Genomic DNA, 25,978 nt, shown 5'->3' with positions numbered 1-25,978 from the left:
ATACTGTCATAGCTTCGCGGCAGTAGGTACGTACTTTGGCCGAAAGAATTGAAACCCTCCTCGTGTATGTGATTAATACATTTTTATAATTTCTATTTCACTTGGTCCAAAAAAACGATATTACTCATATCAAGATTTAAAAAAGTGTAACAAAAATTATAGTATGTAGTATGAAACAAATTACCAGACTTTGCTTTCATAATTTTTAATCCAAACACTAAAAATGCAAAACGTGAATGAAATATTAACTCCAGGAAGTAATAAAGATCCTACCGATTTTGTGGATGCATTCAGTTCGATTAATGAAAGACCAGTTGATGACATATCCTTGGAGTTCTTCTACAGGCCGCATACTATTACTCTCCTGGCAGTGTCCATTGCATCAGTTATCTATTCAGCTTTTGTCAGGTGAGTGACACTTAATATTTTGTCCTAGCTAGACCCTTCTTAGAACTTTAACAACTTTTTAATAATAAAGTATTAAAATGACAAAATTCCAGTTGGTTACTCAGTAACTTATCTATAGGAATTCTCATAAATTTTTCTAAGGCTTTATATGCAAAGTTTTTATAATAATTCAATAATAAACAATGTACTAGTGCTTTCACATTAGGGCATTAGAAGCACAACAGCAGTTTTTACAATGTGTATAGGCATGCATCCGCTGTCACATAGTATGAGATTTTCGGCAGCGCGTCTGTTAGATACATGTCGCAGTCGGATTGTATAATCTGCCGTTTTACATTACAGCTAGGCATTTTCCATTACAGCTCTGTTTTGTAATACGGCGGTTCAACGTTTAGCCGGATTATCATTCTATACGTTCTTCAATACGGCAGCCCACATTTAGCCGTATCATACTACTATTTAGATTTTAGGGTGACCATACTTACAAAATAAAACAATGTTTAATGAAAACAAATTTTAATAAGACAGATTTTAAGAATTTTTTATTATCCTTGTTACAGTATACTAAATAATAGGTATATTTGGCTTCAGTAATTTTTTTACTTATACAGGGTGTGGCGTAAATAGTGGTCCAAAGCAGGGTTCGAAAGGATAATTATCAATGATAATTATCACGATAATTATCTTAATAATAGGTGGATTATCTTGATAATAATAGGTGGATATAATTATCGGTTGATAACAGGGTTCAAAAATATATCAATTTTGTATGAAAGCCATAGTATTATTTTATTGTATTATTCATGAATACTATTGCATATGTGTTACATAAACATGTTTTTAAAACTTTAAATCAGACAAATAAAGCAAAAACATAAAATATTCTTTTCGTTCGTTTCGTTCGTTTCAGCCAAATGACGTCCACTGCTGGACAAAGGCCTCCCCCAAGGTTTTCCACAATGAACGGTCCTGCGCTGAAATATTCTTTTAAATACGGCAAAATCAACTAAAAAATCAAATAAAAATCTTATGTCAAAAAGTACAAATACAGTAACAAAGAAGAACGGTCATCTGTGACCCAGGCCCGACAGAAACGAGACATACCTCATTTTTTTGTCATGTCTTAATTAGTTAAATTATATATTTTTTATATTCGAAATCTATGTATAACACCAAAATATTAACCTTTGTTTTTGTTCAGGCCTTATACAAAAACTAATACAAAATGCCTATTTATCACCAAAATTGGTAAGTGTATGTACCTAAATGTCTATTACGGCTGCTATGGAATGTATCTAGGTGACCTGGAGATACAGCCGGATTATACAGGGTGGAAACAAGAAGTTACAAAATCCAAAAATTCAGTGTTACCAGCTTCCATAATCTGTTACCTATTATTGGTACCATTTGAAAGACCTCGTGAAGCACTTTCAGAATCAGTAACTAGTTTTTCGATATCTTGTATAGTTTAGAAATAATCGAGTGAGATCACATATCGTTCCATATGTATAACCACCTTACTTCAATATACAAAACTTGTAGGTGAATAAAATTGTAGGTACGTAATGCTGTGCGAGCTGAATTCCACTGTATCGCGTCGTAGCAAGACTCGCATTTATTTAAATCGTCTTGCGGAGTAATCCTTCTGTACCTGTACTATTACTTATTCTGTGCTATCGGGGACTCTTCCGCCTGAACACTTTGTAGAAATTTTAGCGTAAGCGCATCGCTCCGGTCACGTGCTCACCCCGTCTCTAATTGGTTACGCATTTTACTATATTTTTACTACGACCAATAAGAGACAATCAGGGCTTAGGTTGCAATACGAAATACCATTGTGCACTTTATTGTCATACGGTTAGGGTTTAAAACGAAATGTTTCTTTTTCTTCAATCTTTCTTAGTTTTAGGCTGAGTTGCACCACCTAACTTTGACCGTAGCTATAACGGTAACCGGTGCTTTTTGTATGGAGTTTGACAGAATTTTGACGTTTGTTAAAGTTAAAGTAAGATGGTGCAACTCAGCCTTAGAATTTTAATAATAGAATTTGGTTACAAACAAATAGATATGTATTTTTTTTTATATTGTGTTTTTATACGAGGTCTGTATGCTTTTTGCTTTGGCGATCTGTTGACATATTCTCTCCTTTGTTTTTTTGTGAAGTTTCGTGATCAATAACCGATTGATTTGTGTTGACCCGTGCTAGTAATTGGACTGTTTGATTGCCTTTTTATTGACCTCCGCTCGATTACTGAACCATGCCTCTCAAAATAATTCTTATATTTACTTACAAACTTATCTATACATTGTTAACTGTTTAAGTATTATTTAGTTTGAAGTTTAATTGTTATTGATTTAAGACCTTGTGTAAAGACACTTAATGTGCAATAAAAAATTGAATTTGAAATAAAACTAACTTAATATTATAATATTTACGATAACCAATTACCTATTATATTTGTGTTCATGAATACAAACATTTTAAGTAAATCTTATACTAATAATTATAATACATACATTTTTAAAGCATTTTTATTATAGTTTAAAACAATCCTTAATTTATACTGACGTCCCTAGAAGTGTGCGTTAATCGGAACGGTTTTGTCATTTTAAATTTTCCAACTACCCACAATGTTCATCATGTTATCAGAAATTATTGTGTCGGTAATGTTACTATTTTGCACTTATTATCTGTAATAATGTCGGAAATTGCAGGATCTAGTTCACGACAAATTGAAAAAGTTTACATAAATAAATAAATAATAATAATAATAAATATCCTTGGACATTTTACACTACGCTTCTAGTCCCAAACTAAGCAAAGCTTGTACTATGGGTACTAGACAACGGATATAAACATACTTAAATACTTTTTTTTGTAAATACATACTTATTATACATAGAAAAAAACACCCAGTCCAATACAAACAAATATGTTCATGCACACAAATGTTTGTACTGTGCGGGAATCGAACCCGCTACCTCCGGAATAGTAGTCCGTTTCGAACCACTACACCAAACGGCCGACTAAATAGGAAAGGTGGGATGTTAAAAAACTGAGAATTATATTTGATACGAATTAAAAAAAAATATTTTTTAATAATCACGAAAACAAAACAAATAGTGGGAGACAACGGAACTTTTTTGGTTTCGATGTCCACCACTGAGGGACAGAGCAACTCATTTCTTCTCAGTGTCCACCAGTAGGGCCCAACGGGAAGATTTCAGTAGCGCTGTCCCCCACTGGTGGAAATTGCAACTTTTTTTCTCGATGTCCACCAGTGGTGGACAAATAATGGGGGACATCGGGAATAAACGGGTCATTCCATCGTTTCGTACACACATATTCAACAATTTCATGTATTTTGAAATAGTATTTTAATAATAATTTTAGTGCCTTAATCTGTCCGTTTTTAGGGTTCCGTAGCCAAATGGCAAAAAACGGAACCCTTATAGATTCGTCATGTCTGTCTGTCCGTCCGTATGTCACAGCCATTTTTTTCCGAAACTATAAGAGCTATACTGTTGAAACTTGGTAAGTAGATATATTCTGTGAACCGCATTAAGATTTTGATGCAAAAATAAAAAAATAATAATAAATATTGGTGGCTCCCCATACTTAGAACTGAAACTCAAAAATTTTTTTTTTCATCAAACATAGATACCCCACACTGTGGGGTATCTATGGTTAGGTCTTCAAAAATGATATCGAGGTTTCTAAAATACTTTTTTTCTAAACCGAATAGTTTGCGTGACAGACGCTTCCAAAGTGGAAAAAAGTTGGTCCCCCCCCTCTAACGTCTAAAATAAGAAAATGAAAAATCTAAAAAAAACATACTACATACAACATTACTATAAATAATATAAGCTGTATGTTTTCCTAATAAAGAAAATAAAAAAAAACTACCAACGAAAATTGTTTTGAACGAGATCTAGTAAGTAGTTTTTTTTTAATACCTCGTAAATCGTAAACCGCTTATTACCGCGTAATCTTTCATACAAATAACTTAAATTAAAAAATAATAATTTTAATTTCATAAATCAATGGTACGGAACCCTTTGTGCGTGAGTCCGACACGCACTTGGCCGGTTTTTAGTTGTTTTATCTAAATAATAAAGTTAGACAGCTTAGAATGTAGGATAACGAAAATATGAGCCGAAAAGTGTGCGTTTCGGGCGTTACGAGATTTTGCCTCTATGTTCTGACTGTTGCTGCATTTACTCCGAAATTTAGCGAATTTTCTTAAGGAATCATACCTAAAACTTACAGGACTTCTAAAGTATGAAATTTACAAACCATGTAACATACAATCACTGTGCTGTTAAATAAAACGTTTTACTATTTTTTTTATACATTTTTTCTTTGTTTCGGGTGTTACAATGGTTCTGTTTCGGGTGTTACGAGTACGAAAGTTCAACGCGTTTTATCGATAAAATCGGTGCTTTATTAGTCTCTAGGTACTATAAAATAAGGAGTACAACAAATAAACACAAATAGAGCGAATTCTGGTTTGAAATTACGAAGCAGCTTTTTTTTTTAAATATACAACGTTCAAGTTTAATTTTTCCTCAGAATATAGCTTTTTCTATTGTTTTTGGCTTGAAATAGGATTACTTTAATTTCTAATTACGATATTTATTGGAAATGCCAAACATCGACACTTTTTAGCAATACCTTAATTTTAGTGTTAAGTCGACTTTTCAAAAAAGTCTTAAATTGAGAAATATGACTCCTTTTCCGATGCCAGCGCTAGTGGGAGGTCNAGCTGGGTAAGGCTTGCCCCTCCCCCCAGGCTATAAGCTGGGTATGACTTATCCCCCCCCCCAGGCCAGAAACTGGGTATTAGCATCATATTATTATGTATTATTATGTTCAATACAAACAATCATTAAGTTACACTCACCCCAACCGCGTCTCCGCATTGCATCGAATCCTATGAAAATGTGGTTTTTGGACATAGCGATACTTATTTTTCACAATTTTTATTTTTAAAAATTACTGGTCGATAGGTTATTTTGATGAATAAATGTTATTAAAAGTTTTTTTCTAAAACTGATAGTTCCAGCTAGGAAAAAAATATTTTCCATCCCAATAGTACGCCGGCTGCGCTCGATTCGGATATAGTGACGTCACGCGGCCCTGCGTACGTTGACTTTTAACTTAAAAATTACTTGTTTCTTTCAGATTTTTTTTGTTGCACATTATAATTTGGAATGTTTACTTTCAAAATTCATCAGATTTAATGCGAAAAGAACATATTTAGTTTTTCACCCTCGGTAACATTTGTCATGGAATGACCCTATGGTTATAATTTTAAAAAATTGACGGTATTTTTTATGCAGTTTCTTTTGAGTTATTGCTGCTGATTAGGTAAATGTACTTAGTATTACAATCATTTTTTTTTTCAAACTGAATTGTAATATTGAATAATAAACACAATTAAATAAATACAATTTAACAAATATACAAACACACAAACTTTTCCTCTTTATAATATTAGTATAGATAAAAAAGAATTTCTATTCCCAATAAATAGTAGTTAAATGTTTCTATTTCTTTTAATTTCAGAGATGAATCCAGTATCCAAGAGAATATATGGTCTGGCATATGCTGTGTAGTATTTTTCTTCTTAATTATATCAGTATTGACATTTCCAAATGGACCATTTACTAGACCTCATCCCGCTGTTTGGAGAATTGTGTTCGGACTGTCAGTTCTTTATTTGCTCGCACTGTTATTCCTATTATTTCAAAGTCACTCAACAGTGTACGAGATAATGTACTGGGTTGATCCTAATCTACGCAATTTCCACATAGACATGGACAAGGTAAAAACAAAGTTATGCTATACATATTTTATTCATAGTAAGATTGAAATTGCGAAGATGCTCTCTTACATTTCCATATTGCACCAATAGTTTTTTCCTAATTTTTACTGTCTTGCATTTTTTGTTCATGCGTGAATTACGTGGAACCTCGGTAATAGGTAGTATGCTTGGATTATAGAAATACTAAGGTAGGTACCCACATTTCGGGAGATAATGCAAGTTCGATGGAGAATCAAAAATCAAATCAAAATCTTTTAAAGTCAATAATATAAAAAGTATTAAGTGAAAATAATCACATAATTATAAACTTAGGTGAATTAACGGTGAATATGTCATCATTAGTGAAAATTAATATTTCAATAGTAAATTATTACAAAACTGTTTTTATTGTTCCAGGAATATGCAGTTAATTGTTCCGATATAAGTTTTGCCAAAGTCTGGTCACACGTTGATGTTTTTGCATGGGGACATTTTCTAGGATGGATGTTCAAAGCAATTCTTTTCAGACATGCAGGTTTATTGTGGGCTATATCTATTATGTGGGAAATCACGGAAATTGCATTTGCTCATTTATTGCCCAATTTCTTAGAATGCTGGTGGGATTCAGTAATATTAGATGTGTTGATTTGCAATGGTTTCGGAATATGGTGCGGACTTAAAATATGTAAAGCTCTGGAAATGAGAGAGTATAAATGGGTTAGCATAAGGTAAGAATTTGGAGAAAAGAAATAGGTAGGGTAAGGTGGGGCACAATGTTACACGGGGCACAATGTTACAATGCACATTACTCCGTCCCTTTCTATTAGTTGTATGATGTTGGTATACACGTATGTCAAGCTCATAAGCCGCCATCTTTGAACCGTTGTTCCTGCCACAGTTTGTGCCGCGCTTGAAAATTAACAAACAAAAATTGTTTTTGTTTTATTAAACGTCGAAAAAACCGTTTCAAAGTTTTTAATTTTTTGCCGGACGTGATGTATTCAGGTCTTTCAGGTCAATGTTGATATTTTTCTTTATTTTTCTATTTATTTAGCTACATATTACCGTTAATTGTTTGTTGTAAACATACCTTAAAATAATAATTCGAATTTTTCAATTTGGTTTGCCTCTCTGGGGCACTGTGTTACGGGGCACTGTGTGACACTGTAAAAGTCAGCCCCAAGTACAAAATGTTTTTTAACCATTTCAAGGTATTAAAAGAAAATAGTGCGGAATCGTAAGAGGAAGACAGATTATAGTCTTCACAGTGAAAAAGATATGGCAGAAGCGATTTTGATGGTTGAAAGCATTATTTTAGAAAATTACTGCCAGATATTGAGGATACGACGACGACGTTAGCTACTTACGTCGAAATGGCAAAATTGACAATCGTTTCTATTTTCCACTTGAACTGAACCTATTATTTTATGTTGTAACATTGCGCCCCTTACCCTGTAACAGACTACCCCAGATACGGGGCTCAGTGTTACAATCGACTAATTTATTTAAAGTACAATTTAAATTTAGTAGTTCCTAATAATGTTAATGTTTGAGCTATTTTAATTAAAGAGGGATTGTTAATATTTATATTCATACCAAAAACTAGCTGATTGAAACAATATTTTTGTCATTATAGTCCCGTATATTTTTTTTGTAACACTGTGCCCCATCTTACCCTACCTTTTACGTAATGCTGCTGTCTTATCATATCAGACGACATTTGCTGGTATATCATATTATTAAAATATCATCTCAGCATATAAAGCGCAGGTAGGTATTTAAAACGTCCATAAAAATCGTATTTATCCTATATCGCAAGAAGCAGTAAAAAAAATTCGAAATTGCGCGTATAAACAGGGCAAAGGCGCGGCGGCGGCGGCGCGTCGTGTGCAGGAGCGCTTACTTAATTTTTTCTAGTTTATTTTAACATCTTTTAACGGCTTTATCTATACAGGGTGATTTTAAGGCAAGTTCTAAGTTCCAAAAGTAATATATTATTAAAAAAAATATATGAGTATAAACTAAGTTAAAGCTCATTTTTAAGCTACAACCTTCAATCAAACCAACGCGACAAATCAAATTTTCAAATAGTGAATACATGAAACCAGTTTTGATGTAATCTGATGTTTGTTTTCTATTTCTAGGGATATCTCATCGACGACGGGAAAGATAAAGAGAGCAATTCTTCAATTTACTCCAGTGCACTGGGCTCCTGTCCGTTGGCTAGACCCAACATGCACTTATATGCGATTTTTTGCCCTAAGCCAGTTAGTGGTATTTTGGCAAATATCGGAACTTAACACGTTTTTCTTGAAGCACATATTTGAAATGCCTCCATCTCATCCTCTGGTTATTGCCCGCCTTTGTTTAATAGGAGTTATCGTGGCACCATCCGTAAGGTAATGTAAATGTACCTCTACCTATCTTGTATACTAATATTATTATTATACAGGGTGACTCGGAATTAGAACATAATCTTGTAAGGAGTTATTATTAGGGTGAAATATTATTGAAAAAAATTTTTTTTAAATACTAGGCAGTAACTTAAAAACTAAAAGAACAAGGAAAAAAACTCAAAAGATGATAATAATTTGTCTTTATTGTCACATATCAAAGGTCTAAAATGTCTATTTTTTATACAGTGTGTGTCTTGATAAATTGCACATATGGAAATAGGTGAAACTAGACCTATTTTTAACGACACATAGATTCCAAAAATTTCAGTACCTAATAATACTAAATAACAGGCGATACTAAAAAATACATAAAATACTCTGAAAACAGCAACAAATAATTAAAAAAATATACATTTTGAGAAAAATCTGCATTTTAATTCGTGTTTATTGGTTATTTGATAAATTTCTCCAAATAATGCCCCCATAACAGGTGACTTTTATTACTTTACTAGCGGCCGCCCGCGACTTCGTACGCGTGGATACCGTTTTACCCCCTTCGGTTTAGATTTTTTCATACAAATGTTTTTTCCCGCTAACTCCCGTTCCCATGGGAATTTTGCCATATCCTGTTGTAACTAAGCTTTAAGTTTACTAAGGTACCTGCATGCCAAATTTCAAGCGTCTAACTTAAGCGGTTTAGATTTTTCATACAAAAAGATTTTCCCGCTTATTCATGTTCCCGTGGGAATTCCTAAGTATACTATAACCTGCCCAGGAGTATGAAGAATAATTGTACCAAGTTTCGTTAAAATCCGTCGAGTAGTTTTTGTTTCTATAAGGAACATACAGACAGACAAAAATTTTACTGATTGCATTTTTGGCATCAGTGTCGATCACTAATCACCCCCTGATAGTTATTTTGAAAATATATTTCATGTACAGAATTGACCTTTCTACAGATTTATTATAAGTATAGATGTTATTCTCTATCGTATTATCTTTGTAAAACATCCCTATCACAATATTTGCTAAGTTCATTTGAACTAAGGCCTGCCACCACATTATTCTCCGACTCAGGTAGAGACAATTTTAATTAAAATGCTTATTTTACTTTGATATCTTTTGTTTTTATTTGAAACCTAACTTGTTCTTATCCAAATTTCAAATCTAGAGTCACTTTCAGCTTCGTTGTTAACGAAGCGTTGAATGGCGCGCCCGGTGCGACTTAGTACAAACGCTCATTGCAAACGTTGTTATAGGAATAGAGACATGAGATCTTTTGTTTTACAAAGGCAATACGATAGAAAATAACATAAAGTTAAAAAACCACCTGTTATGGGGGCATTATTTGGAGAAATTTATCGAAATAACCAATAAAACACGAAATAAAATGCAGATGTATCTCAAAATGTAACATTTTTTTATTATTTGTTGCCATTTTCTGGCTATTTTATGTATTTTCTAGTATTGCCTGTTATTTAGCTTTATTATCGTTTTTATTTTATCAGGATATACCTCTTAGTTTAAAAGTTATTACGTTTTCTATACAATAAGTAATTAAAAGAAAAAAAAATCCATAAAAAATATCCAAACAATGCCCCTTCGATGGCCTTTGTTCAAACGCTCATTGCAAACTTTGTGATAGGGATAGAGACATGATATTTTTGGTTTTTACAAAGGTAGGTAATACGATAGAGAATAATACAAAGTAATAAAAATCACCTGTAATAGGGGCATTATTTGGAGAAATTTATAGAATAATAAAAAAAAATAATTAATTACTTTTTTTCACAAAAATAACTTTTTATTATTACCTACTTGTTGCCGTTTTCTGGGTATTTTATTAGTATCACCAGTTATTTAGCATTATTACTGTTTTTATTTTATCAGGATATACCTACCACTTAGTTCAAAAGTTATGACGTTTTCTTTACAATAAGGCAGGGTTTCCCAATTTTTTTTGCCAAGGAACCCTAATCCCAACTAATATTATAAATGCGAAAGTAACTCTCGTCTGTCTGTCTGTCTGTCTGTCTGTCTGTCTGTCTGTCTGTCTGTCTGTTACGCTTTCCCGCTTAAACCTCGCAACCGATTTTGATGAAATTTGGCATAGAGATAGTTTGAGTCCCGGGAAAGAACATAGGATAGTTTTTATCCCGGTTTTTGAAACAGGGACGCGCGCGATAAAGTTTTTCTGTGACAGACAAAAATCCACGCGGGCGAAGCCGCGGGCGGAAAGCTAGTTGATTATACTTTTCTTAGCGGAACCCCCGTACTACTCCGCCCGCACGCCCTGCTTCTCCCCTATCCGTCCCCCGGACACGGCCTGAGCCGAGGTCCGAGCCTACCGTGGCGCCCTCAGGCCGCGTCCGTAGTCCCCTCGATCGGGCCCACTAGAGTGAGCCCGCCGTAGGCTGGACTTTGGTCCAACACCGCGGTGGGCAACCCTCTAGTTGGGTTCGCCACTGATCGGGCGCCTTATGCGCTCGATACGGCCCGATCGCGAACGTCGGTCTGCGACCGACGCGGACGAGCCTGGGCTTGCCCACACTCGGCCTCGTCGGCACGCGCACCGACGATCGCTAAACGGCTAGAGTACCTTCTGTACTCGCCACTCTGCCCGGTGAAGCTGGAAAAGCTCCTCAAGCTACCAGCGCGCGTCCCTTCAAAAAAAAAAAAAGCCCTGCCCCTCCCTTGTGCGTAAACAAGTGGGTGCGAGCGAACAACATCGGTCACGAAACGTGGGATAATATTTTTTACGGAACCCTTGCGGCCTTTCCACGGAACCCCAGGGTTCCGCGGACCACCATTCGGGTACCGCTGCAATAAGGAATAAATTATTTTAAAAAATACAGAATTTTTTTTTGGGTCTAGTTTCACCCTTTGCACTTTATCAAGACTCACACTATAGATCTTTTCTTCCAAGAAGACGCGCCCTACCACTTTTTGGGCGAGGGAAACGCGGGGTGCGGGGAGTTTCGTAATGTAATCTCTTCGTCGGAGATTTCAGTCATTGTATAGCCTGACCAGGAACATAATAACCCTCGCCATGTTGCGGAAAACTAATGGTACTAATTTCTTTTAATGGCAACAGTAACTGAAAACTTCATTAACATGTCACCTTGCATGTCAGTCTATTGCTGTCAAAGTGTAAACAAACTTTATTTTAAATGCGCGCAATTGATTTTGTGAATTAAATTGCTAAAATTTTTTTATAGTCGTGAAAGAAAAGTGGTTCACAATGTGTTAAAGTATTTGTCGAAGAGAAATACTAAGGGTTCGGACAATATTTTCATTGAATAATGTTTCCGACAAAGGTTGTCAAATTGACTGACATGTTTATCGTAAGTACAGTCCACTATGAAAATTAGCTGTGGTTTGTTTCAACTACCTATTTTTTTTTTGTTACTTTCTAAGTGTTGAATTTTATGGAATTGGGAAAGAAGTACCGAGTTTGAAGCGTTCATGATCAGACATTGCAGTTGAATATTCAAGTTCTGAATTTGATTATTGATGAATAATAAAATAAATCCTACTAGCTCGATTGATGGTTTCATTTAATTTATTTAAACCAGGTTACCTATAATAATATTTTTTCGTTAATTTATGAAAATATCAAATTAGCCCGTAATCCTAAATCCTGATACATAAAGTTAGCCTATTAATTTAACACAGGTACGACTGTACTCAGTGAGTGTTGCACTATCAAATGCAATTGACGCGCCTCTATGCCAGGGTTTTTATGTTCCTGGTCAGGCTATACTACAAATATTTTGTGTTCGTGTAATGCTGCCCTTCAGGGCTGCTCTAATTATTATTTTTAATTTGTTTCCATGTCCAAGATCGCCAATATTATTATATAAACATATATACAGCATTCCACTAATCCATCATTTTTTATTAGTAAAAAAAGTGTTTCTATAGAGACGTCATCCATAGACATCATGACAGTATCCATGACTGCACACGCACACTACAATAAGTGCCTTTTCACACGTTCCGGTTGCCGGCTATCCGGCGCCGGGTACCCGGTGGTGAAGTGTATGGGCATGGTACGTAGCTTTCACATGTTCCGGCGTAATTAATCCGGCAGGCGGTCGCCGGGTGCGCGCCGGATCCACCACTGTACGTCCGGTCGCCGGGCATCGGTTAGCCGGCGGCCGAACTGACAGTGCTTGGTGTATGGAACACGCAACTAGCTTTCACACGCGCCGGCCGATCAGTCGCCCAAGTACAGTCTGCGAGTAGTTCTGTCGCACGATTGAGTTGCAGTTTCTCATTTTTGTATCCTGACGTTGCAAAGAGTTCTTCAAACGGTTATGTAATTCGTCAAAAGTAGTTATTATAGACATTCTGAAGTACTTGAAAAACCTGTCTTCAAGTGCTCGTAGATCTGGGAATGCACCTAATGCTTTTCTTTTCATATTAATTGGATGAACCCAATAATTTCTTGATATTTCTTTCCGGCGCAGATTATTTTCGTCTTCGATATAAAAGCCACATTGCAATTATTTGTTCACGGTCCATCTTTGAAAGTATGAAATGAACGAGACTGTACTCTTGTCGGCTCTCTAGTCGATACTGCCGTCATCAACCGGGGCGTGTGATTCACACGCCCCGGTTGATCACACGGTGTGAAAGCTCATTTGACGCCGGGTAGCCGGCGCCGGATAGCCGGCAACCGGAACGTGTGAAAAGGCACTTAGGCGGTTATCACACTGCGCCGCGCTCCGCCGCGGAGCGCGTGATTTCATATAAAAATCACGCGCGCGGACGCGTTGTCAGTGTGAAGTGCCGCGCGTGTTTTCCATACAAACTGAGGTACTTGCATACAATTACTAAATCTGTCGCCCCGCGCTCCGCGACGGAGCGCGGCGCAGTGTGAACCGCCTAATGATGCTCGGATTGCTCGAATCAAACACCCCGCACCCCGAGCTTCCATCAACTAAAAAGTTGTGGGGCGCGTCTTTGTGAATGAAACGATCTACCTACCTACCTACATAACTCCTTTAATACAATAGCTATGTCCATATTATTTTCTTTTTTTTAAACTTAATTTTAAGGACTTAAATTATTATTTCTAGCACTTTGACGTTTTACATTAAGTCTTAAATTATATTATACCGTGACTTAAAAATTGATTTATTTACAGGCAATATTATATTTACGTAACAGATCCGAACTGCAAAAGAGTTGGTACCCAATGTTGGGTATATGGAGCTATTATGGTTACAGAATCCATGTTATGTATAAAAAATGGCAAAGAACTCTTTGGCCAGGCTCAAGTTTGCAATGTTATTGTGTGGCTGGTTATTCAAATTTTAGTTTCAATTGGATGTGTGTATGGTGTTGTGCTGTACCACTGGTATTTTCAGGTATGTATACCTACAAATTAATTAAATGTTCGCAATAATTTGTTGTTAAGTAAAATAATAACAAATAAATGTCCTTAAACATGTTTGTTTACACTGCGCCATACAGGGTGGAAACGATAAGTGATCTCACTGGATTGTTTATAAACCATACAAAATATTTAAAAAAAAACTAGTTACTGATCCTGAAAGCGCTTCATGAGCTCTATAACACGGCATTAATAATAGGTTATAGAATAAAAAATAATAGGTAAATTTTTACCTAATGTTTCCAGCTTTCATACATTTAGTACTATCAGAGTAAATACAAATGATTTGTATTTACTCTGGTACTATTCTATTTTTTTCAGTTTATTATTTGATATAAAAATTACTCTTCTAATATTGTATGGTTGGCTTGGCATACATTTAGTATAGAAGCTAGAAACAATGAATTTTCGAATAGTTCCAGTTTATAAGGTAACCTATATTATTGGTACCATATGAAAGAGCTCGTGAAGCACTTTCAGTATCAGTAACCAGTTTTTCGGTATCTTGTATGAGTAGTTTAGAAAATAATCATCGAGTGAGATCACTTATCGTTTCCACCCTGTATAGTCCAGAAACTAAGCCTATTTGTTATGGGTTTAAAAATAAGTAATTTTACAAACGTTAATACTTTATTTGTAAATAAATAGAAAACACTCAGAGCAATACAGACACATTTTTTTTCACACGTTTTTATTGTGCGGGAATTGGACATGCAACCCTCTGGCATAGTTGGGTCAGTCAGACAGAATAATAATATGAAGACTGAACAGTTTGTTTGTATAATATTAGTATAGAAACGTGCTCATTTTACAAAGTCAGACACGTTCTGTCCTATGGCTGGTTTTCTATAATCAATCCTAATCCAAATCCCCATGTGCCAGAATCTCATGGCAAATGGGGTAAATAAATTTTGTTGTGTGCAATACTGGGGAAATTGGATTAATTTGGTGATTCGGGTAGCCCGCTACGCGTACTGATGCTCTACATCTGGGCTTCGGCTTGACACAAATTTTTGGGGCATCCTGTATATAAAAACACATCAATATCCAAAACAGATTGAAACTTGATAGTTAAAGGACGGATTTGGACAAGGATTATAGGAAACCGGCCTTAGAGATCTGTGGCACAGTAGATAAATATATACAACGTGTCCCAAAATTCAAGGATAAGCCGGCGCCGCAGGGTGGACCTAGACATGACTGCTTTAGGAAAAATAAGAAAAAAAATCGATCTCAATTATTTTTTAAGTTACACAATAAATTATGAAATTCGTCGAAAATTGACACCCCTTATGATATTTTACATTACCACGACTACAATTTTTCAAATACTTCAGTTTTTTTGTTTGTATCGGCAACTTAAGTAGTGCTGCTGTCCACCCCAATTCTTAAAACCCTCAGAATCCTTGCAGTTTTTACACAAAAGTTAATCAAAATATGATATTTCCTTAAAATTTTGAACGATTTTTACTTACACTCCACTTTGACTCGTCGTTTTGTAAAAAAACAGTATGAACACTACTGCGGCAAGTTTTTTATAAAGTTGACGCAACTATCCAAGATTCCGAAATGGTATAATACTCTAAGAAAACTAGTCGCAAAAAAGATATGCGTACCATTTTTACAAGCATTTCGCTTGTAAGTTAGTATGAGATAAATCTTGCAACTGAATTTAAAACCAGTTCTCCTTAACCAATTGAGCTGAAATTTGGTATACTTGTGTAAGTACGATGACAATGCAATATTATGGTACCACTGAGCTGGATGGAGTATGGAGGTGGCCATAGGAACTCTTAACGAAACGGCGGAATTACATCTAGTTTGGGTTCGTTGGACTTGTCTTTTCGAGCACTTTAGTGCTAGACGATGTTCAGGGTCCTGATGATGAAGTCAAGAGGTGGCAGGAGCTGGCCATAGGAACTCCTAAACGAAACGGCGGAAGCTTATCGAGTTTGGGTTCGTTGGATTTGTCTTTTCGAGCACTTTAGTGCTAGATGATGTCCAGGGTCCTGATGATGAAGTCAATTATAATTTTCAAACGAAGTCAAGCTTGTTTTTAAATAAGTTTTTTTTATTACAACTTTATTTTAAGCTTTTTAGTTGTTTCTCAATCTCATGGCCTAAGTGCTCGGGAAGACAAATCCAACGAACCCAAACTCGATAAGCTTCCGCCGTTTCGTTTAGGAGTTCCTATGGCCAGCTCCTGCCACCTCTTGACTTCATCATCAGGACCCTGAACATCGTCTAGCACTAAAGTGCTCGAAAAGACAAGTCCAACGAACCCAAACTAGATGTAATTCCGCCGTTTCGTTAAGAGTTCCTATGGCCACCTCCATACTCCATCCAGCTCAGTGGTACCATAATATTGCATTGTCATCGTACTTACACAAGTATACCAAATTTCAGCTCAATTGGTTAAGGAGAACTGGTTTTAAATTCAGTTGCAAGATTTATCTCATACTAACTTACAAGCGAAATGCTTGTAAAAATGGTACGCATATCTTTTTTGCGACTAGTTTTCTTAGTGTATTATACCATTTCGGAATCTTGGATAGTTGCGTCAACTTTATAAAAAACTTGCCGCAGTAGTGTTCATACTGTTTTTTTACAAAACGACGAGTCAAAGTGGAGTGTAAGTAAAAATCGTTCAAAATTTTAAGGAAATATCATATTTTGATTAACTTTTGTGTAAAAACTGCAAGGATTCTGAGGGTTTTAAGAATTGGGGTGGACAGCAGCACTACTTAAGTTGCCGATACAAACAAAAAAACTGAACTATTTGAAAAATTGTAGTCGTGGTAATGTAAAATATCATAAGGGGTGTCAATTTTCGACGAATTTCATAATTTATTGTGTAACTTAAAAAATGATTGAGATAGATTTTTTTTCTTATTTTTCCTAAAGCAGTCATGACTATGTCCACCCTGCGGCGCCGGCTTATCCTTGAATTTTGGGACACGTTGTATACTGTGTCTGTGGATTGTGTATTCGATAATAAGTTGGAACTAGCGATTTTCTAAAAAAAAAAGAGCCTCACCTGGTGCAACCGCCTGGCGTAAAAATCGAATAAAATGTAGATGAATGTTAAATAATAATAAAATAGGCCATATAATAAAACATGATCTTTCCTTTCAGCCCAACAAACTCAACACATCAGGTAGCCCAAAGAAAACGAATTAAATTAATTCCACTGTGGTAAGTTTATTCACTATTTTATGTAAGTTTTTTTTCTTTTCGCAATAAAATTATCAGACTGAAATAATATGTACCTACTAAACAGGAGCACAGAAACAAAACTCGTACGCAAAAATGCATTTTCACGCCAGAATAACATTCGTAGACTAATTACTAAACTGGGCCCTGATTGCGCTAAATATTTTCTACTGCAATGCGACTGGATGACAAACGAAAATCAGCAGTTTTGACAAATTCGTATCGCGGTGTCGTTTTGACAGCTAGTTCAAACGAAGGTGTAACGCACGCGCAACTGCACCTTTGAGTAAAAGATGACATAAAGCTACTTTTTCTCACACGCAAATCAAACGCTTCACGAATATTAATTTGCTGTTTTAGTAATTATTTTAGTTCAATAAAAAATGTTCGGACTTTTTATAAAGAATGCATAAATCCGTTGTTTCGTCTTTGTTTGCGCGTGAACTTAACTGCGATACAATGGATAAAATGGTGTGTACTGGAGATGAAATGCGAATGATTGGAGACATTATTACAAATTAGAGCGATCGGGACCCTGTTATAGGTAATGTCAACTATGACGATTTTTATAGTCATATTTTTATGAAAAAATATTGGATGACACCCAATCAAACACTCCGGCATCCACTTACTACGTCCGTATAGTTAGGTACCTATTTGTTTCAGTCTTAGCGCTTAGCCGAGTAAGTAAGCAGCTTCTTGAAATCCTGCGGTTGTGATTGTAGAACGGTAGGGAACTAGGGACCTTTATCTAAGTCACTCTAGGACATATCATAACCGTTTTGATATGTTGTTTGAAGCACATCTAGACAAGACAAGTTACAAAACGTGACAGAATAGTACCTAAAACAAATACAAATATCTTTATTTGCTTTAAATAGGGTATGTACACAGTGGTGATGTCATTGAGAATAATAAGACCTTTTCCTACACGAAAAAGACACGACCGATGCGATTTCGGTATTACAAAACTGTCAGATTTTGTATAGGATAGAAGAGCAGAAATGTCGCTGACGTTTAACGTACATATTCTAATTATCAAAAACATATAACGGGTGTTTTTTTAGAGGTGTACAACTTTAAATTGCTTACAATGTTTCTAGTGATTGTCAATTTGAATATAGTTATGGGGGTTCATTTGTGATCAGTGTGTTTTGGCATTTCATAATCGTTCGTTCGTTCGTTTCAGCCGAAAGACGTCCACTGCTGGACAAAGGCCTCCCCCAAGGATTTCCACAAAGACCGGTCCTGCGCCGCTCGCATCCAGGCACCTCCCGCGACCTTCACCAGATCGTCGGTGCACCGAGTAGGAGGCCTGCACGCTACGTCTTCCGGCTCGTGGTCGCCACTCAAGAACTTTCGTGCCCCAGCGGCCATCAGCTCTACGAGTAATGTGCCCCGCTCACTGCCACTTGATTTTAGCGATTCTGCGGGCTATGTCAGTCACTCTGGTTCTCCAACGGATCTCCTCATTTCTGATTCGATTACGCAGGGAAACTTCGAGCATAGCTCGCTCCATCGCCCTTTGGGTGACCTTGAGCCTTCTTGAGGCCCATAGTAAGCGACCACGTCTCAGATCCGTATACCATCACTGGCAAAAAACACTGGTCAAAAACTTTTGACTTGAGACACTGCGGTATTTCGGACGTGAGAATATCGCGAAACTTCCCGAACGCTGACGTGTCGTAGGCGTTTTTGCCTCGAGTATAACGGAATCGAACAGCCTCTGAAGAGCCTTTAGTACCGGCGTTCCGCCTGCTTTCAGAAGCTCAGCCGTGATTCCATCATCACCCGGTGCCTTGTTGTTTTTCAGCTGTTTGGGAGCCATTCTAATCTCGTACAGACTGACGTCCGAGATATCTTCGGTATCGTTCGTTCGTTCGTTTCAGCCAAATGACGTCCACTGCTGGACAAAGGCCTCCTCCAAGGTTTTCCACAATGCACGGTCCTGCGCTGCCCGCATCCAGTTATCTTCGGTATAGTGTCGGGTCAATCTAGCTCTTGGATCTTCGGCTAGATTTGTGACAGGTGTACGTACACTCGTGTATAGTTGTCCGTAAAACTTCTCAACCTCTTCCAATAACTCAGGCCCCGACGAGATGGCTTTGGCCAACAGACAGATCCCTTGCGAACACTTTAGAGCCCTTTTTACGCTCAATCGCCTCTTTAATACGATCTGTAGGTCGCGAGTCAAAGTCTTGGAGATCTGTCTGTTAAGACGCCGATACTGAGCAGCATCTTCAGAGGACTGCAGAACCAAGTTTCGTCTCTCTTCCATAAGTTTATTGGTGAGGTCAGAGATCTTTTTGGTTCCTTTTGAACGACGCACAGTGGTCAATTTTAAGAATTTAGGGGTACTTAATTATATTATATAGAATATCATGCTTAAACGTTAAATACTTTAATTTTATATATAATTTAGGTATGTGAAAGTCATCCCTCAATGATTACGACTTCTGGTTCTTGTAACAAATTTAGAACTTCAGCTGACAAGGTGTTCTTATTATTTACGGTTATAGATCTCATATTAGACATGATGGGATCTGAAGATAGAAGCAGTATTTTAATGAGATCTTCATTGTTTAGTTTTCTGGTCATTTTTCTGGTGTCTTTATGGCGACTTTCTTGCGCGTCTACTCCGAGCTTGCCGATTGGTAGTATGAAATTGTCTATGATTTCTTTGCCGTGTACTAAAACTTTATGAACGGTTGGTGTCATATAAAGATCAACATATTTCATAGCAGTTTCTTTAGCATATTCTCCGAATTTGACGCTATTTATTTTGTAACCAGAGTTAAGGGTTTTTTAAGATGATACCGAACCTCTCAATTAGATCTCTATCAATTCCGGTAATATTTGACGATATACTTACCCGGATTAGCAAAGAAGCATCTAGCAGTATTGCCATCATTGCTGTTCCCGAACCCAGGCTTAGGAACATCAACTAGCAAACCAAGTTGCTCCTTGAATTGAGTTTGAATGTGTAGGTACTTTTCTTTCTGCTACAATTTTCTTGTTTATTTCGCCACGAGCTTGTTTATTTCTTACTAGCTTTTGCCCGCGGCTTCACCCGTGTAATTTAGTTTGTCACAGATCTTCATAAATTATAGCCTATATGTTATTCTGGGTTATAAACAATAATACTGTAAAGTTTCATCAAAATCCGTTCAGTAGTTTTTGCGTGAAAGAGCAACAAACATCCAGACATCCAAACTTTCGCATTTATAATATTAGTAGGAAGGTTTATATTTTTACGAAATATAGACACTCATAAAATCCTATGAAGGCATGTGAAGGTGATATTTCGAAATTTTTTACTGTTTTGAGCTGATTTCAGCCACAATCTTGAAGTAATTGTACAAAAATTATGAATTGCATTTATAATTTTTTTTTTTGGTTTGTTATGTTCAATTCTGATACTCCGATACTAATAGAGTCTAAAATAAAGTTGAACAATAAATCTTTGCTATTCTTGGACATCGGCTTCATCGGAGGATTTTTTGATAATAATTCAAATAATTCCTTGTTTTTGATAGGACTTCCATTGCCTAAAAAATAGAAAAAATCCAATGAAATTTCCGCAAATAAAACTGATATTTTTGAATAGGTAACACTTCAGCCTATGACCAAATAAAAAAAGTTTTTATTTCTAATTAGTTCCTAAAAACGTATGTTCCTTTTTATCCGCTAAATATGTTTAAAAACGGTAGTCAAATTCCATATTTATTTATGATATGAAAATCTGCCAGATTTTAAATTGTCAATATGAAAATAGAATGTACTTTTTTACTAAACTCACTATTGGATAGGTATTTAGCAAATAACAAAAGAAAACTCGCACAAATCCGTCTATCTTAAAATAGAAATACTACAATACACAGATTATTAACTTTAAATTAATGAATCTTAGGAACCGATAAGAGTACACCGATGATATTTCTTTATAATGTAAACAACTAACCCTAAAATATAAATATCGTTTATTTTTCGGATTACCTTCACATTGATAAAGTTGAATTTTCTACCGCTAAAGTTTGAAAATTGACCACAGTGCGACGGGTTTTACAGAACTTTGGACAATTTCCACGAACCTGTCATTGTATTCGTCCACATTTTTTCATTCAGAATGATTTTGCAACTCGAGCTGAAAGCTTTCGGGGGTTTGGAGTTGGATGGGCGCTGGGCGGAGCGTAGCCTTCATCAGTCGACGCCTCTCGAGCTTGGATCTGATATTTAATGTGCCTCTTATCATTCGGTGATCACTTCCTGTTTTGACTGAGTTCATCACAGAGACATCATTGAAAATATGCTTCTTCGTCGACAAGATGAAGTCGATCTCATTTTTTATAGCGCCATTGGACATGCAGCCATGTCCACTTTCGCTGTTTTGACTTCCTGAAGAAGGAGTTCCTCCCTCTCCACAAAGCCAGCCAGCAGCTGGCCACGTGCGTTCCTCTCTCCATACCCAAATTGCCCCACTTTCAGCTCATTCGCTTCGTTTACCTAGCTTCGCGTTGAAGTCCCCCATCACAACGGTAAAATGGGACCGGGAGCTATGTATGGCTCTGGAAATATCTTCATGCATAGTCTCCACTTCGTCGTCGGGGTGTTCCGTGGTCGGTGCGTATACCTGTATGACCTTCAGCCAATACCGTTTGGTGATTCTGAGTATAAGGTACGCTACCCTCGCCGAAACACTCGATCTGGACCACGTTGTTGACAAGGGACTTGTGGACGATAAACCCGACACCACCTTGGGACTGCTGGTCGCCCTCCCGGAAATAGAGCAGGTTTCCAGATTTCAGGATTATGGTGTCCTCCCCTTCTCTTCGGACTTCACATAATCCCACGATATCCCACCGCAACCTGCTCAGTAGGCCTAAGATGCGCGCCGCGATATGCGGTTATCACGCCATTTTACCGTAATTGCTCATACATTTTAACGTTGATAAAAGTAATCACGGCGCGCATCTTAGGCCTACTGTTCTTCCTCGAGTTCGGCGAGCCTCACGTCAGTCCGCAGCGTGCAAGTGTTAGGCCGGGTTCCCACTATGCCGGACCGGCAGATCTCCCGGTCCGGTAAAATCGCCGGAAGGCCTAGCGGCGGTACAAATTGTATGAAGCTGTTCACATTATCCCGGATCCGGCTTTTTCGCCGAGCCCGGCATTTTTACCGAGCGTTTTGTCGCTACACAATGCCGGCAAAATCACCGGACCGGATAAATGTGAACGAGTTGCGGCCCACCCCGCCGCGCCCGTGCTCCCCGCCCCGCCCCGCCCGTGCTCCCCGCACTTCATTCGGCTCGGATTTCGGATCCGGTGATCCGGTGTAATGTGAACACCCTTGTCCGGTGTCCGGTTTCCGGCAGAAATGCCGGTCCGGCATAGTGGGAACCCGGCCTTAAACGTTGCCAGGGCCAGGGGTCGTCGGGGTTGGTAGCCTGTCAGTACCCGGTGATTCTTAACACCCCTCGCCCAACCGTTACCGCTACTGTGGCCCGGGATAGTGGGGCCGCCGGGGACTAGGGGCCGTGCCTTTTTGTTCCTAACCATACAGGGGGGGATTTTGCCTTGAATCGCCACGCTTGACAGGCGGGTTGGCGACCGCAGTTTTTTGTGAGGTTTCGCAGACGCTGCTGCCCGTCCGGTGCTGCAATTTTGTCGCCTCTTACGACACGCCTCCTGTTGGCGGTGGGGAAGAGTATCCTTTATTTCATAATAACATAGGATTACTCCAGAACAACGCTTGTAAATTGTGTAAAAAATTTTTTTCAAAGTCATGGTTCAGATCGCCATACAAATGTCCATATTACGGCCGATTTAATGTAACTATTTATTTCTTAGTTGAATGATATTGTAGGGTAGGTATGTGTCAGAGCTATGGTTTCAACAAGATGGAGTAATCATCATTCATCCAACTGGCACGGGACACCTTCAATTTATTGCGGGAAACATTCGATGAGCGCATAATGTAACGTCACAGAATCTCTCAGATGTCACGCATATGGATTTATTTTATCTGGGGATATGTGAAGTCACACTTCTTCGTAGATAAATTACGGACTTCAATAGTATTGAAGAGAAAATAACGAATGTTGGTATTGAATCAATACCAACATTCGTCGCGTTATTGCCAAAATGTAAGGCCATAATTGCTTGAGAAAGTGATTGAAAATTGGATATTCCGATTACGCCACATTTAAGCCAACCGTGGTCCCCTTAGGCCAGAAATCATTTTGAAGCACAAATGTCATAAGAATATCATTTAAATAAAACCAATACCATGTCAATAAAATATATGTATTTAAGTATTTTATTAAAGTTGTATACCTCTAAAACACCCTTTACTTACCGGTCCATTGATTAATTTTCTACTTCAATTATTTTAAATTGATAATAGGCCAGTAGAATTAGATTTTAAATCGGAAATAATTCCTACAAAAGATTTTATTGCTTTAATGGCTTCATTGGTTGCCCATTAAGACTCTCCTAGGTTTTCGACTTCGACGGAGTTGTGCTTAAGTAGTGGGGGCCCCCCAGGCGCTTTTTAGGTTTTCCGGTTATACCGTGTAAAGGACTTACCCTATCGAAAGTGGTCTTCCTGACGGTTGAAGGGTATTTAATCCTGCATTAAATAAGACCAAATTCATATGTTTTGGACAAACCGTTCTCGTGCAAATGTTCGGCAAAGTAGAAAATATGTGTATAATTAATGACCCTCTCCACGTCCAATAGCTCGTCACCCGTAGGCTCCCAAGCCTTGTAAAGGGTCGCCTTAACCAGCGTATCCCTGTCAAGGTTCACGAGTTGGATTCGCTTATCCTTGTTCGTCCCAGCCGTTCCGGCACTCTCCTGAACGACTGAGTTACCTAATGTGGCTGTCCCACTTCCTTGTACCCTCCTGTACGATTGCATTGCTTAGCCATATGCCTGGTCCAAGGTTCGACGCCACAAAATCAACTTCGTACGCGTTAAAATAGTTTAAATACTATTTTCCGTGCTTGCAACATTTTTCTTTACTGCTTCGCCTCTATTAGTCGTAGAGTGATTGTATATATCCTATAGCCTTCCTCAATTTATGAGCTATTCAACCCAAAAAATAATTATTTCAATCAAACTAGTGATTCTTGAGATTAGCGCGTTCAAACAAACAAACAAAAAACTCTTCAGCGTTTTAATATGAACTTGTTGTTGTTGATTTTTGGCGTCGAACCTTAGACCAGGCATACGGCTAGGCAACGTAGTCGTGCAGGAGGATACAAAGAAGAGGGGCAGCTACAGTAGGTAACACAGAGTGGTTCAGATGAGTGCCAGGAAGAGGTGCAGCAACCGCAGTTAAGGAACGGCTGGGACAAACAAGGATAGGCGCATCCAGCTCGTAAGCCTTGATAGGGTTACACTGGTTGAGGCGCTCCTTTTCAAGACTTGGAAGCCTGCGGGTAACGAGCCATTGGACGTGGAGATGCCGAACATTTGCACGAGAACGGTTTGTTCAAAACATATGAATTTGGTCTTATTTAAGGCAGGATTAAATGTCCTTTAACCGTCAGGAAGACCACTTTTCGATAGGGTAAGTCCTTTACGCGGTATAACCGGAAAACCGAAAAAGCGCCCCTTTCGGTCGCCCCACCACTTAGGCACAACTCCGTCGAAGTCGAAAACCTAGGAGAGTCTTTATGGGCAACTAATGAAGCCATTATTAAAGCACTAAAATCTTTAGTAGGAATTATTTCCGATTTAATTCATTTTTGTGTTAATTTCTACTGGCCTGTAAAGTAGAAAACTTTTCTTGTTCTAGTACTTAATGGTTGCTTAATTTTTAATAAATCCTTTTTTTATTTTTCAGATGTGAATAAAACTAATACATCTAATCAACCAAGATTTTATCTATTTAAATAAATAAAATGTAGCTACATATTAGATGTTTGTGATGTTAGTAAATTAGTATAGATGACTTGAATTTTTCTTTTCTTATTTTATCTAAATTATAATTTTGTGAAAATAATAACAACAAATGGTCTATATTTAGTACACCATGCATCGCTCACTTAAGCGTGGTAAGTAGGTACAGTCGAGTTCATAAATATTGGCAGTGCCAATGTTTCAAAATATTGTTAGCGTTTTAACGATCATTTATATTGCACTTAAACTCAATCATCAATAAAATGTAATCATTATTCATTAATATGTTGCGGTAGCGCGCAGTACCTACCTATTGATTCCGCTACTGCGCTACAATATTTTGACACATTGGGCTTTACCAATATATTTATGAACTCGACTGTACCTACTTTTTGACATTATTGTTCTTCCAGATAATTGTGTCATGGGATCCATTTTTTGTCAATCAATTAATCTTTAAATTGTGTGTTGGTGTCAAAATCTATGAAAAAAAGCGAAAGTTTGTGCTTTTTTACCTTTTGCTTAATAATAGGCGACAATAGCCAAACGGTGTCGATGTCGGACTGGCCGACTCGAGATCGAGAGAGAGACGCTGTTCAAACCCCACTGGCCTGTTGCAATGAACCCAACCCATTCCTAATACATACAAGTTATTGGCTTAGCTGGAAAGGTTAACGGGACAAATAACTAAGTTTGTGCAAAAAAAAAATACAATTATGTAGGTAGGTACACCAATCTCGAACACTTATAAAATCTTACACTGCACTGTAACCATTGTTTGTTTGAACAGACGCAGTACCATTTATATTACATAGGTAGGTATATTTTAGGTTTTATTTAATCAATCCTAA

The 25,978-nt window shown here is 37.4% G+C and overlaps 1 protein-coding gene across 1 annotated transcript; it reads left to right on the top strand.

The window, feature by feature from the left end:
- l(3)77CDf (phosphatidylserine synthase 1 homolog l(3)77CDf) lies at positions 1-25,185 on the top strand. The gene is made up of 7 exons (XM_028308832.1): positions 1-408; positions 5,978-6,236; positions 6,633-6,943; positions 8,360-8,614; positions 13,764-13,986; positions 17,148-17,207; positions 25,072-25,185. Exons 1-6 carry the CDS (start codon positions 224-226, stop codon positions 17,190-17,192), a joined length of 1,278 nt encoding a protein of 425 aa, XP_028164633.1. The 5' UTR covers positions 1-223; the 3' UTR covers positions 17,193-17,207; positions 25,072-25,185.
- Positions 25,186-25,978: the final 793 nt, after the last annotated feature.

The sequence above is a fragment of the Ostrinia furnacalis genome, unplaced genomic scaffold (assembly GCF_004193835.3).
Source record: "Ostrinia furnacalis isolate ACB-3 unplaced genomic scaffold, ASM419383v2 OfSCF2515, whole genome shotgun sequence".
Classification (NCBI taxonomy): domain Eukaryota; kingdom Metazoa; phylum Arthropoda; class Insecta; order Lepidoptera; family Crambidae; genus Ostrinia; species Ostrinia furnacalis.
This window is presented reverse-complemented; position numbering and strand designations above follow the sequence as displayed.